Source organism: Opisthocomus hoazin, chromosome 7 (genome assembly GCF_030867145.1).
Source record: "Opisthocomus hoazin isolate bOpiHoa1 chromosome 7, bOpiHoa1.hap1, whole genome shotgun sequence".
Classification (NCBI taxonomy): Eukaryota; Metazoa; Chordata; class Aves; order Opisthocomiformes; family Opisthocomidae; genus Opisthocomus; species Opisthocomus hoazin.
This window is the reverse complement of record NC_134420.1, coordinates 56931171-56946028: the sequence shown is the minus strand read 5'-3', so window position 1 is coordinate 56946028 and position 14858 is coordinate 56931171. Positions and strand designations below refer to the sequence as shown.

At 46.8% G+C, this 14858-nt stretch overlaps 1 protein-coding gene across 1 annotated transcript in view; it reads left to right on the top strand.

Annotated features, from left to right (window-relative positions):
• Nucleotides 1–220: 220 nt before the first annotated feature.
• The window catches only part of ITPK1 (inositol-tetrakisphosphate 1-kinase), a 154064-nt gene continuing 139426 nt past the window's right edge, over nt 221–14858 (top strand). Inside the window, exons 1-2 of the mRNA XM_075426234.1 lie at nt 221–236; nt 389–589. Coding sequence (XP_075282349.1) covers nt 495–589 — 95 coding nt within the window. The 5' untranslated portion in view covers nt 221–236; nt 389–494. The remainder of the gene's footprint in view (nt 237–388; nt 590–14858) is intronic.

The window sequence follows — 14858 nt, the reverse complement described above, 5'->3', positions numbered from 1 at the left end:
CTGCGGCAGCACCGCGGCCCCGCAGCAGCAGTAGCGGCGGCGGCGGGCGGGCGCGGAGGCGAGCCGGCGGCGGGGTCCGTGCGGGCGGCAGCGGCCCGGGAGAGGGGCGGCGGGTGCCGGTCGGCGGGCAGCGGCGGCACGCCTGCTCGGCTGGCTGCTCCGGGGGTGGCGGCGGGCCAGCGGGCGGGGTGGCGGTGGCTTCCCCGCCGGCAGAGGCACCTTCTCCGCCCGCCTCGGTGAGCTGCCTGCCGGTGCGGGGCAAGGCCCGCCGGGGGCCGCTCGGTGCCGGAGGCTGCGGCTGGCTCGGCTCAGCGGCGCGGGGCGGGGGGCAGCGGCGGCGTCCTCCGCGGGGAGCCGGCTGATTTTCCTTTCTCTTCTTCTCTTAAAGCCGCTGCTTCGCAGGCGCCGAGTGCGAGCGGTGGCCGGGCTGCCCCCGCCGCCCCGGGCTGATCCCCCTGCTCGCGGGGCGGCCGCCGCCTCTCCGGGCCGGCACCATGCAGACCTTCCTGAAAGGGAAGCGGGTGGGCTACTGGCTGAGCGAGAAGAAGATCAGGAAGCTGAATTTCCAGGCCTTCGCCGAGCTGTGCCGGTAAGGGGGCGGCCCTCGCCGCGCCGCGGGGAGCGCCGGGGTGGCTGGGCGGGCGGCGGCCCCGGGATGGGGCCGGGGCCGGGGCCGGGGCCGGGCCCCGCGCCGGCCTTGGGGCGTTTTGTGCTCGGTGCGTGATCCCCCTCAGCCGGCTCTGCCCGCCGGGACCGGGCGGGGGGAGAGGCAAGGCCGGCCGGTGCCCGCGGCTGGAGGCTGCTGCCCGCCTCCCGCTCACCTGGGCGGCCGCCGCCCGGCCCGGGGCGGTCCGCAGCGTGTCTGTGTCTGTCTGTCTGTGTCTGTCTGTCTGTGTGTGTGTGAGGGCCCGGCTCAGCCGCGGACACTGCCCGGCTGGGTAGATCTCTCTGCCGCTTCCTGAGCGGCCTCTGGTGTTCCCGGCGAAATGGTCTCGTTTGGGCGCTCTGCGGACCTTGCTGAGATCTGGAGATGAAGCCGAGTTGTTATTAGGAAGAGTCAAATGGCTGGGAATAACTTTCCTTCGTGTCGTACGAAAACACATAGAATTAGGGCATATGAACCCCCGAGTGAGCTTGTGTTCACCTGAGACATGAATGAGACGTCTGAAGGTAGGATGACTCCAAGTGTTTTCGGCACTCCTGGAGGTAAAGGTTGGTTTGATAAGCTGTAATCAGACTTTATCTGAATAGCTCAGCGGATGATATATGCAGTATATTACACAGTTTTATTATTTGATTGGAAATGTAAACTCCATGTGGGTCCAAGGTCTTGTGTCACATGCATTAGAGCTCCTGATATCGAATAACAGCTTTTCATTATTCTTTAATTCTAACAGCAAGTTTATAGCAAGTATATGAAATTAATTTTGATAAATGAAAATATTCTAAGTAACCCATGTTCTGGTTTCTGTGAAGTCTGTTCAAACTTTGCGGAATATATTTTAAAAGACTTAAAATACAGTTTATTAAAGTGTGTTATGCTAAAGACACCAATCCCTGTGAAATTTCCGTTGGCAGCGCTCGCTCCTTTCTGTGGAGATGAAGGAGGCGGAAGAAACAGACAACTATTTCGAGAAAGTGACAGAAGCTTTTGCATCAGCTTGTGTTCTTGGCATTCTGTATCCTCTCTTGTCAAACTTCAGCAAAACTTACCAGAGTTTTTTAAAGCACGGAAAAGGCCACAGGTTCTGGTTTAATGTCTTTTTAAATCTCATGTGATTCTTCAAACAAAACGCTTCTGGATGAGTAGTGCTAAGCGTTGACCTTGTCTAAGAGATTTTCATTTAGTTTCTGTGACGCTTAAAAATACACTTCAACCTCTAATAAGCGTAAGAAAAACGTCGTTTTCGTGGCCTTGAGTTTTGGTATAGGCTGGTTTTCATGCCGAGAAACTAAGGGGAATCTCAGAAAATACATGAAAATGTTTTTGTAGTAATTTGTCTTTCGTTCTTGGTATTATGTGCTGTATGTTCTGATGTTTAGGAATCTCCAAACCGACTTTCTGCCCCCCACTGGCCTTGTTTCTCTTTTTGACTAGGTTCTTTGCTTCAGTTTTCTCTTCTTCAGAAATTCCTTGCACTTGTGTTACATAACATGGGTCTACAATTTCTCTGTGTACTGTACAAATTTATTAATAGTTTTAGGTCCTCGCAGTGCTGTGAAAATTGACCCCGAAGTGTCTCTCTTGCTACACTCCAGTAATTTCTTGATGAAAATTAGGCTGTCTCATGCAGGCTAAGGTCACTTCGTATAGCATTTAGAGATGTCGGATAGATATGTCTGTTCGGTCATGCTTTGGTGTTTTTAGAAGCATTTAATATCAGCCTTTCTGTAGAAGCGGAGTTAAGCGCAGTACAGTCACTGGAGCAAGTTGCACTGTTTTCCCTCCCGGTAACTTCCACTGACGCCAGTGGGAAGTTGCGTTCATTTAGGCAGGGATTTCAAGTTTTTTGTGCATGATATCTATTTGATTACTTGAGTGTTCGTAAGCTTTTGGTGCTGTAGAAAAGCGGTGCCAAGCTCAACGTACGTCTTACCAGAAATATTGTGTATGGTAGGAAAGAAGGCAAGCGTACTCATTCCTGTACAGTGATTCATGCATTAGAGTGGACTGTGCGTCTGTCTGTCTACTCTATGTACTTTATGGTGGCTGTTACATGGAATTTATTTCCCTGTTGCCTAGGGATATACTTTCCGGATGACTACAAAGTTCAGTTTTGTTTGTAAGGGTTTGCAATGAAGCAGTTGTATAATCCAGGAAAGTAAGAGAAGCCTCCTGATGAACTCCTGAAGCATGCTGGGCTTAAATCAGGAGTATTGTTAGGATGAAAAAAATCGTTGTTTCTTTGCAGTCCGCCAGTGGAGCCACTTCTAGTGCAGAACACTGCATCTCAGTGCATCTCAGATGCAGAACACGTCCCTCAACGGATCACGGACAGACATTTCAAAATCTTTTTGAACCGTCCTCTGAGAGACAGTCCAAGTACTGAACTGGATTCTTGAGAGTAGTTCCATATTTTGTCTCCAGCAGCACTTGTAAGCTGAAATGTTGTTGTGTTGTCCTAGCTGAAGTGGGACATGAGCGAGTGCTGCTCCACGAAGACTGGGCAAGTCCCTGAAATACTTTCCTCGTGTTTGTATCCGTCGCTAAAGTGCAGCTTAGGCTGCTGGGTTTTAGTAGGTTTCCCTGTTAAATTTTGGCATCTGAATTCTTCCAGTTTTGTTACTGGAGAATTTAGAGACACCTGCCTTCTTTTCTTAAAATTTTCACTTAGTTGTGTAAAGTTCTGGTAACACATGTGGCTGACACGGCAGCTGTCCTGTCTGAACGTGGTTTCTTGGGACTTTTGCCTGAGCTTTGTATCCACAAGGTAATCTTCCTTGTATCAAAGGCCTTTGAGCTCACCTGCACGTTCGGTCCGGTCTGTGGCGCACTAGGTATGTCCTGTCTGAGCTGTGTTCTTTGTGGAGCGTAACAGCCATGGCTGTGCCTTCCGGGTGCAGCCCAAGGAGATGAAAGCGGTGCCTGTGGTAATACCTACCTCCATGTTTATAGCCCAGACCAAATTGTTGGGTTACAGCCCACTGCAGCCCTTAATGCTTCTACATCTCTTTCAGGCTTCTGAATGGTGTGGTGAGTAAAAAGGCAGTGTGGTTTCACAGGCCTGTTGCAGAGGACCAGTGGTCCCTGGATAGCACCTTGAGAGCTGTCGACCTGGAGGATAGAGAACCTGCCTGGCAAGTGGGAAGCCTGGTTTCAAGCCTGCAGCTGGTGTCTCTCGAGGGAGACTGAACCTGAGGATGGGCCAGCCTCGCGCTGATCCTCTGGTGGAGCCTGCCACCGTGTATAGAGAGGAACGTGACCTCCCTCCCCAGTGCCAGGATAGCCACTTTCTGTGCCACGTCTGTAGCACCATGGCGGGGGCATTCCTTTGGGATGGAGTGTATCTGCGGTTCTGGTCTCTGCTTCCCACAGTGGTTTTCGGTTCCACGTGGCAACTCCTTGGTACGTAAGCTGTCGGTGGAGCGAGACTTGTGTGTTCCTTTCTGTGCATCAGTACAGTTTCAGTGGGGAGAACAGAGTCTCTGTCTCAGCCTGGTTGATCGGAGGGCATTCCTGTTTGAGTTGTGATGTGGGACTGAGCTCTCCTGTATGGAACAGGGCATTTGGTACAGGCTTCTTATCTCCTTGGTGAATTCATTAGTCAGGAGGCAATTTAAGAAGCTACTACTGCCAAGATGTCCTGTGCTTTTGAGTGGAGCTGCTAGGTCATCATGCTTTGTGTTGAACTCGGTATTATCTGCATGGTAGCATATATGCTGCGGCTGCAGTTCCCTCACTGGGGCCTCTTACGGGACTGCAGCGTGCAAATGTCTGCTTTGTGCATCTCAAGTAGACTTTCCTGAGAGCCTTTATGTTCAGCTCCAGCCTGTTAAAAAGTAAGACAAGGTTTATAGGGACTCCTAACTGAGCATTTAGGAGCCTGTGATGTAAGCATGTAGTTCTGATGTTGTCGTGTGTCCCTGCCACTGCTGAAATGAACAGTTCCTGCTTCCTCTAGCTGCTTGGTTTCGTCCTCTGTCTCAGGCTGGGTTTAGTGGTTATGTGGTTGGCAAAGATTCTCAATCCAATTAGTTCCGTGCTCACCACATTTACCTTGGAGTGGTTGTCACTGTGCAGGTACACGAGCACTAATACAAGGTTAGGGAAATGGGGATGCCCCATTCCATTACAGAGATGACAGAGCTGTGGTGTGAATTGCAGATAGTGGTAAAGGCTCTTGGATACCCATGTTATCCTTTTGTAAAATATGCATAAATATACTGCCAGATTTCTCTGGATGTTGTGAATAAAATGACTCCTGTTCATGCCATATAAGGAGTGGTGGTGGTAGTACAGAAAAATGCATATATCTGAACAGAAAATGAGCTGTTTGTGTTTGGCACCAGTTCAGATTAGTGAGGTGCAGCCATTTACAAATTGCTGTTCACTCTATAAAAGCCTCCATTTCCTTGGTAGTTGTTCGGCATGTCATCTGTTAATACAGTCCCTTCTGGGAGCCACGGAGATGCGAGGCAGTAGGGTGATGGCAACGAGAATAAGTTACAGTGATACGAGGTGAAGTGAAATACGCTTCATCCAACAAGAGATAAAGTCACCCCACTCTGAATAGTAGGCTACTTCTCAGTTATTCTGGGCAAAAGCATTCACATGTACAACTCATAAGTTTGCATGGTAATGTGGTAGCTTTTCTGTGTAGCTATATACATAATGAGTCAGAATTTCTTCTTTATAGCGTGTAGAAAATGAATAGAAAAGGAGTTGATGAGTTGCCTGAAGATGTAATCCATGTCATGATAAATCCTGCAGTTTGACAGGCAGAAGAACTGTGCTTGTACGTCCTAGTGTCCAGATTATTTATGGTCAGATTTTATGGTGCTGTGGTTTTTTTTGTAAAAGCAGCATGAGCGTCTGGGAGGAAAATGTTCTCAGGAAATTATAGAAATTCTGAGAAAAACAAATTCTGCCCACAAAAGAAAATGGAAGTGAGGTAATTGAGAATGCCTTCTAGTAAAGCCCGGTTGTCTTGATTTTTAGTGAGCAAGCTGAATTGTCTGCTTCCCTCCTTGGGAGATCATCTATGACAAACTGATAGTATTCATTGACACGCAGGAAGATGAGGCTTCTTGGTCTGGTTTGAATTCCCAGGTGCTACCCGCTGCTGAAGACTGTTCTGAAACTTTAGACCATGTTCTTGAATTGCTATCTGCATCGGTTCAGCAGGTCTTAGTTTTGGTTTTGTGCAAGGGGATGTACTTTTCTTTGGGTATGTAGCTCCTGTTAAAGCATACGTCACCTGTGCTGAAGACCATTTGGGTATGACAGGTCACTGTGGTGGGTTGGTTTCTGGTTTTTTTGATTGTGTTATGATGAAGCTATTTTGATGCTGATACCAGATCGATTGCTGAACGTAGCAACCAATGATTTTTTTCCTGCTAAAGTATTAGTATGTCTAATTTAAATTTCTGTGTGACCCGAATTTGTTTCTTTTCTTTAAGCTAAATTGATTCTTCAACTTCTGTCCATTTCCTTTAGATAGTTAAGGCTGCTTTTAGCATGTATGAGAAGGTATTCTGTTTAGTAAATCTACCATAAACGGTAAACACTGTTGTCAGTGCTGTAGATCTGTATGGCTCTCTTTTTCTCTTCTAAACTTTATTTGTGCTCTTTTGTGTGCCATGGCCTGTGCACAAGAACCTAAACATAAGTTTTAAGATAGATTTAAGAATCATGCTGGTTTGAGGGTATTAGATTAATCTGTTTCTTTATATAGCAGTCCATGAAGTATATTGCATATTTTTTCCAGGAAGAACTCGGGGGATTTTCTTTAACCCCAGTTCCCCACAAAAACCCCTAAATACTACTTTTGTTAAGTGTCTGGCTTGTGCCAGTTAGCTTTTACAGCCTTAAAAGCCATAAAAATAAAACGTATGTGTGTTGATCAATAGCTCCCATTGTTGCTTGTGTTAGTCTGAAATACTATATATCATGAGAAGTAACCGGGGGCCGATTGGGTGGGTAAGTTTCTTTGACGTCAGCTCTGACAAAGACTTACAACTAGCCTAATGGTAGAAATTATACCAAACCATGAAAAAATGTTGAAGGTAGTAGCAAAAAACCCCATGTATTTTCTTGCAGGATAAGTTCACTGTATTTCTGGGTTCCTGCTCTGTTTTCCAAGCAGTCTGTAGAGAAGACTTTATATCCCAGAAGAACTGGATATATGTGTGTTTTCTTAATCTCTGAGAGCGCTTATTGGTAGGCATCCTTCTCACAAAAATCTTACTGCGTTATGCTTGCAGAACCATTTATTTCATGGGAACATGGAGCACAGCCGCTCGGCAACAGAAGTGACTGTAACAATCACCCTTTCATAGCGACTCTGTTTCGCGATCTAGTAATCGTTTGCCTCAGGTTCAGGAAGTTTGCGTCCTCCTTATGGTACATCCCTTTACCACAACCTGTTTGAACTGATAGGCAGCAAGGAACAATAATGAGCTTGGTCAGGTGGCAGCTCTTCAGAGAAAGATCTACATTCTTTTGCAGATCGCAGGCTGCACACAAATTGACAGTGTTGCCTAAAAAAAAAAAAAAAAGCGAGTGTCTTCGTGGGGTACATAAGTTGGAACAGAGCCCGCAAGGCGCATGAAGTAATGCCTCCATTCTGCACCACTCTGATAAGGCTGCTGCTGCAGTAGCCTCACCTACTGCCTTTGGTTTGTGGCACGGCGTTTCAAGGAAAAGGCAGATCAGCTGGAAGGGGCCCAGAAGAGAGCAGTGAGAAGGATCAGAGGTCTTGAAAATACAGTGTATTGTACTGTGTTATTTAACATAAAGAAGAGGAGGCTGGAGATGGATCTTCGGACAGTGAAAAAAGCTGTCGTAGGAAAAAAAAAAAAGACAAAAACAACCTCTTCCCCCCCCGAGTATTCCCCAGTTCCATTATATGTAGAACAAAAAGTAGTGGGCTTCAGCTGTGCCAAGAAGGACGGATGATGGGTAAGTGGAAGAGATAGTGTGGTTGTCTAGGTAGGCAGTGGGATTCGTTGCTTGAGACTTCTAAGACCATCTTGGACAAACACGCTGGGAGTGACATGCGTCTGTGCTGCGGTCTCAAGGCAGAGGTGTTGAGCTCTCCTGAGGTCACCGCTGTCCCTGGTTTGGTCCAATCTGTAATAGCACAGAAGGTGCTTGAGAAACAGTTCTTTGTGTACATTGAGTAGTTTCAAGTCCCTTTGCTAAGTCAGGAGTCGTGACTTGGGAAGTCTAGCCGCACAGTCTAGATGTTTGCGGCTTTTTTGAATGTATAGGGTCAACCTGACAGGGATGTCAGACAGGACAGAAAATGTTTGCTCTGCCTTAATGTATTGCGCCTGGGAAGCACTGATTCAGAGTGTATCTCCTCATAAAGGCCAGATAATGTGCTGTATTCATCTCAACAGTTAACACTTTCTGGTGAGGTGACTTTCTTGAACATTTTCCAAGGAAGCAAGGAAGCAGAGCATGTGAAACACACCAAAATAAGTGTGATAATAGATAAAATAAGCACCTGTGCTGGGCACATCTGTGCCATAGTGCAGTGGAACAAACCCTCTTCTGTCTGGTTATCTTCTTTTTCTCATTTTTGAGTTCAGTGTTCAGTCCTGGAAACAATGGTTTGTTCTGTACTGATGGAATTTAACTATCCTCAGAAGGAATTAGGGCCTTTATATGACCAAGGAGGAAACTGCTGATATTTCTATACTGTCCAAATACTACACAAATACTTGTTAGTATTCTCTCTCTCTCTCTGCAGAGACAAGTACAACCACGTACTTTACGAATGGCTTTCAAATGGAGTTGCATAGAGGTGGGGGCATGTCCTTTACTTCCAAGCAAAACGTCCTTACTTGTAGTTCTCTTTCCTCTCAGCTGCAGTGCTTGGGCTATTTTGGCTGGGGTGTGATCGCCGCTTGTACAAATTCTGTCAAATAATTCCTGTGAATTGGGAACCAAAGCAGAAGTCTGCTTTTTCCCACAGCCAGGCCACTACTTGTGCAGGCAGGAAGGTGTGCGCTCATTGAGGTCACTCTGAGGGCTCCCAGGGATCTGATCTGGAGAGTGGAGAAAGTCAGGTTTCTAGATCTAGTGGCACTTTTAGGAAAGTAATTGGCAGACCCAGGCCTGGAACTTGGAAGCAGGTTCAGTTCATGTTGAGCTGTTTAATTGTCTCCCCTTGGATGCCAGTTAGTCAAGATTTATAACATGTCTCATTTTTTCTTGTTACATACTGCCAACTCATGCTTGCTTGCTTGGAAGAATTTGAAGTCGGTCCTGCCTCCCCAAGAAAACAGGTTTATTTTTGCTTTTCATCACAGTCCTCACAGGCTTTTCTTCCTCCTTGTGAACAAGCCATCTTTGGTCCTTTCTGTCTGTAAGGCGTTGGTTCCGCATGTTCGGTCTGTGTCCTGAGGCATTGCCTCGTGAAACTGAATTCTCCATGGTGCCCTTGGCAAAGGAGGGAGAAGTAAGTGAATGAGACATGTCTGTAGCAAAACTCAAAATACTAAAATCTTGAGTTGTGAACCTGGGATGCTCCTGGCAGTTGTTCTGAAGCCCCATGTTTGTCCTGTCAGACCACACCACAAACCTGTGTGCAGGTTGAGGAAGTCTCTCCCCCTTGAAGAGTGCTAACGGGCTAAAAATAGGTGCTTTAAGAGATCTGGTTTGAGTTGAATGTTTTAGCCATAAGCAACACAGTTGTCCTTTTCTGAAACTGTGTGTTTTGAAGTGCTGGTGGCTCTTTCTACTTTCTCTAATTTTCCCTCTGGTCTTAGGTATGGAGGAGTACACGTAGAAGTGTAATGTGTTTTCTTACAGCAGAGGGAAATAGTTCTGAGGATTCTTTGTGAAGAAGGCCTTTGGCACTGCATGTTGTAGTGCTTAGTAATGACTCACTGCCTAACCTTGATAAAGTTATCTGCATGTTGGGGCAACTGGTTAATAGCGGATAGAACAACTGATGTCTGGGGTGATTAATGGCGCTGGAAGGAAATGATATCATAAAGGTGCCACGCCTGCCCCATCATCAGCCACAGCCATGCAGTCCCTTCTCCCTGCCACTCCAAAATGACTTTCCTGGTGAAAAGAATTGGTGTAATGACTCAGCTTATTCCTTATCTTGTCAGCCTGGTTTCACTACAAGGATGAAAAGTGTCATCATTTGTAGAGGTGGGCTACAAACCACTGCCTGTTTCAGCAATATGCTATGTTTTAGTGAGTCCAGCAGTGACCACTTACAACAAAAAGTGTGTTTCAATGAGAATCTTGGTTATTTCCCTGTAGTTAAAATGCAGACCACAGGGATGAGTGTAAATACTGATAATTGTTGCTCTTTAGCTCTATCTGCATGCCATACAGCTGCGTGTAGATGCTGCTTTGTTCAGGAACATGCTGTTCCTTTATATTACGAAAACTCGTCTCAGTTTGGGAGATTTTACAGGCTGAGGATCCAGCCCTCCCTGCCTGCTGTCACTGGAGTCTGGTACCGGTGCAGCCAGCATGGGCTCTCCTTGCTGCCGTGTGGAGGATGAGAGGGTGGCACGGGGTAATGGCGAGGTCACTCCCGCATAAGTTCATTGGTATGTTTTGTTTCATAGCAGAGGCCCTAACTGCTCGGAGGTGTTTTGGTTCACAGGCCAGCTGAAGAGTGTGAGGCCAGCCAAATAGACCTGAACCCGACCAGCCAAGACCTGAATGGCGGTTGTAGCAAATGCTTAGAGAGAGTGCGAGCCACAGAGCGAATGCACTCACCTTCTCTGTGGCAGACCCTCTTGCCTTCTGTCAGTCACTGGTTTACAGACTCCAGTGGCAGCAGTTGTGTCCATGGCACCATGTTTAATAGCCACAGATGGATCTGCTCCACATAAACCTTTTAATGCGTTTTTGAACTCGCTTTCATTCCTGACATCACAGGAATGTAAGGGGGCTATCAGCACCTGTTGACTATTCTCTAGTTTTGCTGCGAGTAAAACATGAGCAAAAATAAAGTTGCTTCTGCTATGTTGTGGAATATTTTGTTTTGTTTTTTTAAATCTGTAATGGAATAGGCAATACTTATTTTTAAGTGTATGTATACATGTTCATTCTACTAAAATGTCCTGGCTCTTGACGAATTAAAAAAAAAAAATCATTTCAGTCAAGCTGTTATAAGAAGTTCAGACGTCAGAAGTTCTTCCTCAAAGAGAAAAGACTTTCCTGCTAAAAATAGAAAAGCTTGCAAAAGAGGGAGGAGGAGGAACTAAAAGCTGGTTACAGCTTAGGACCCATCTCCTAACTTCATCTAGTGCATGCTAATCTGTAACTTGCAACCAGCAACGAAGGGTTTTGTGGAACCTAAAACCCCTTTGTAATTGAAGAGAGGAGAGTGTCCACCTCCACATTTGCTGCTGGCCCAAGTCGAGTGGTAACGTAGCAGAGGAGCACTCTCCAAAAGGGAAGTACAATATTAGTACTGCAGTAGTAACAGAAGCCCTGTCTCTGTAACATTTATGCTAAATGTGCAATTCATTTTCAAATAAAATCTGCACCCGTCTTTTGTTTGATATTGAGAGCATTGAATTTTTCTGGTCTTTATCTTGGTTTTCAGTTAATATTGCCTTTCTGTAGTTTTAAGTATGGCTTTAAGAGTTGCTTCAACTCAGCATTCTTTCACACTGATATCTAAAATAGATTTGCTTTGCCAGTCAGTCTTGGGTATGCTGAAGTCTTTAAGCACGACTTGCACACACTGGGACTCGCCTCATGGGTTTAGAGTTACTGTGCTGGCTGGCACAGGTGCGTGCCGATAATGTGTGAGACTCACCATGTTTCCATCATGTGTGGTTTTAACATTAGTGTCCTGTGAGATAGTCTGGGTAAACCACGTTATCGGAGACTCTCTGCAGGGCCCTCTGGTATGATAGGGCTGTGTGCGAAGCTCAGCATTCGGATACGCTTGCTGGTTGGAGGGGTGGGAAGAGGGGGATAGAGGGAGCTTGTTCTGAGGTTGCCTGCGGTGCTGCTCTTGTTTAGCCGACAAAGAGGGAGCTTAATTCACTGGAGCTGTCAATCTGGTAGTTTTCAAGCATTGAAAGAAAACTCCTGTAAAAGTGTGTGTAAGTGTATGTAAGGGAGGAAGGAGAAAAAGAAACTAAGCAAGTCTACTATTTTTATGAAAGGCTGGTGGTGGAAAAAAAAATAGTACTTGTAGTTGCTGACCTGCGCCCCGCATCTGGCAGGAAAGGGGAAAGCATAAGAGTAAAAGGGGAGAAGTATTGTCACTGGCACATTGGGTATGAGCACCATGTGCTGTGCAAAGAGTACATGATGATAAAATTGAGCAGCACCCTTTGTCACTCAGTAGAAGTTTTCCTTTTCAAAACTGCCACATTTTAAAGCTGGTTTAATCTATGGAGAGGAAATGGTTTGTGCTACGCCTTTAGCTGTTACAGAATCACAGAATCACAGAATAGTAGGGGTTGGAAGGGACCTCTGTGGGTCATCTAGTCCAACCCCCCTGCCGAAGCAGGGTCACCTACAGTAGGCTGCACAGGATCTTGTCCAGGCGGGTCTTGAATATCTCCAGAGAAGGAGACTCCACAACCTCCCTGGGCAGCCTGTTCCAGTGCTCCGTCACCCTCAGAGGGAAGAAGTTCTTCCTCATGTTCAGACGGAACTTCCTGTGCCTCAGTTTGTGCCCATTGCCCCTTGTCCTGTCACTGGGCACCACTGAAAAGAGCTTGGCCCCATCCTCCTGACACCCACCCTTCAGATATTTGTAGGCATTTATAAGGTCCCCTCGCAGCCTTCTCTTCTTCAGGCTGAACAAGCCCAGTTCCCTCAACCTCTCCTCGTAGGGGAGATGCTCCAGTCCCCTCACCATCCTTGTAGCCCTCCGCTGGACTCTCTCCAGTAGCTCTTCATCTTTCTTGAACTGGGGAGCCCAGAACTGGACACAGTACTCCAGATGAGGCCTCACCAGGGCAGTGTAGAGGGGAAGGAGAACCTCCCTCGTCCTACTGGCCACACTCTTCTTGATGCACCCCAGGATCCCATTGGCTTTCTTGGCAGCCAGGGCACACTGCTGGCTCATGGTTAACCTGTCGTCCACCAGGACACCCAGGTCCCTCTCCGCAGAGCTGTTCTCCAGCAGGTCCACCCCAAGCCTGTACTGGTGCATGAGGTTGTTCCTCCCCAGGTGCAGGACCCTGCACTTGCCCTTGTTGAACCTCATCAGGTTCCTCTCTGCCCAGCTTTCCAGCCTATCCAGGTCACGCTGAATGGCAGCACAGCCTTCTGGTGTATCTACCACACCTCCCAGTTTGGTGTCGTCAGCAAACTTGCTGAGGGTACATTCTAACTCTTCATCCAGGTCGTTGATGAAGAAGTTAAACAAGACTGGGCCCAGTACTGACCCCTGAGGGACACCACTTGTCACCAGCCTCCAACTAGACTCAGTGCCGCTGATGACAACCCTCTGAGTTCTGCCATTCAGCCAGTTCTCTATCCACTTCACCGACCACTCATCCAGCCCACACTTCCTCAGCTTCCCTAGGAGGATATCATGGGAGACTGTGTCGAAAGCCTTGCTGAAGTCAAGGTAGATAACATCCACGGCTCTCCCTTCATCTACCCAGCCAGTCATGTCATTGTAGAAAGCTATCAGATTTGTCAGGCATGATTTCCCCTTGGTGAATCCATGCTGACTACTCCTGATAACCTTCTTTTCTTCCACTTGCTTCATGATGGCCTCCAGGATAAGCTGCTCCATCACCTTTCCCGGGATGGAGGTGAGGCTGACCGGCCTGTAGTTCCCTGGGTCCTCCTTCTTGCCCTTTTTGAAGATTGGAGTGACATTGGCCTTTCTCCAGTCCTCGGGCACCTCTCCTGTCCTCCAGGACCTCTCAAAGATGATGGAGAGTGGCTCAGCGATGACATCCGCCAGCTCCCTCAGCACTCGTGGGTGCATTCCATCGGGGCCCATGGATTTGTGGACATCCAGATCACTTAAGCGATCCCTCCCACAGTCCTCCTCGACCAAGGGAAAGTCGTCCTCTTTGTAGGCTTCTTCTCTTACCTCCGGGGCCTGGGATTCCTGAGGGCCGGCCTTAGCACTGAAGACTGAAGCAAAGAAGGCATTCATTAGCTCTGCCTCTGTTCCTGGTCCCATGGACTGCAAGTGGGAGCTGGGGCTTGACATTTTGGTGTAACCTTTTCTTCTGTCTCAAGGAGCAGATCAAAGTCCAGGGATTCTATCAAGGCTGACATGAATTTTGAAGAGAGTAAGTTTTTTTGACCTTTTTCCTGGCCTTTATAGAACCAAAATTTTAGCATGCTTTGAGGAATAGAAAGTACAGGCTAGCTGCTAGATAGGAGGCTGAAGCTCTGTTTTCTTTTTCTTTCTCTTTCTGATGCTATTTTAGGCCCTTGGTTCTCAGCGTCTGGGAGAATTTGTGCTTTGAATTTTGTTTTTTTTTCACAATTCAGTAGAGTAAAAACTCTTCGATCATAGACATCCCGAAGTTTAAATTGCTCTTGTTTGGACCTAACTTTGTTTCAAGAGCTCTCTAGCTAGTTTCCCTTCTGATTCCTTTGTTAGTGCAGTGTGATCGTAGCTTTACTCTTTATGTATGCTATAGGGCATTGATCTTCTTCACTTTTGTTGTTTACTAGTGATGGATTGCCTTTTCTCAAACAGCATTGCACCTCAAGGTAGAGCTTTCTTGTGGATCAGAACTTACTCTTTTGCAATAGAAAGAGTGGGTCTTGCTATTGTCTGGTCTAAATGTAATTTAAAGCCTCTCTTGGCTACCTTTTCCTTAAAGTAAATAACAGGTTATTGCTGTTTCTGGCTATTATAGTCAAACCACATGAATCTTCAGCGTATAAGCTCATGTCTCCCTGAGAAGGGTCTGGAGATTAGAGAAGACTTTACCTGATTGATGCTGGTCAGCTGCTGTGTTTTAATTGTGAATGTTTCCGAGAGACAGGTGGGATGTAAGTGCTCATTTGAGTCAACTAGAAGCCTGACATTTGGAGCCCAAAATTATGCTGGAAAGAGTTAAAGTGATTGAATGAGAAAGTCATAGAGTCATTTGGGAGTCTTGTCTTTTTTCTCTAGGTAAACTCAGGTGCAGAATTACGGTTGCAGCAGACTATTGCTTCTGTCTGTGCTGTGCCGACTACCAGCTTTTCTAGTAAAACTTTTTTCTCATTT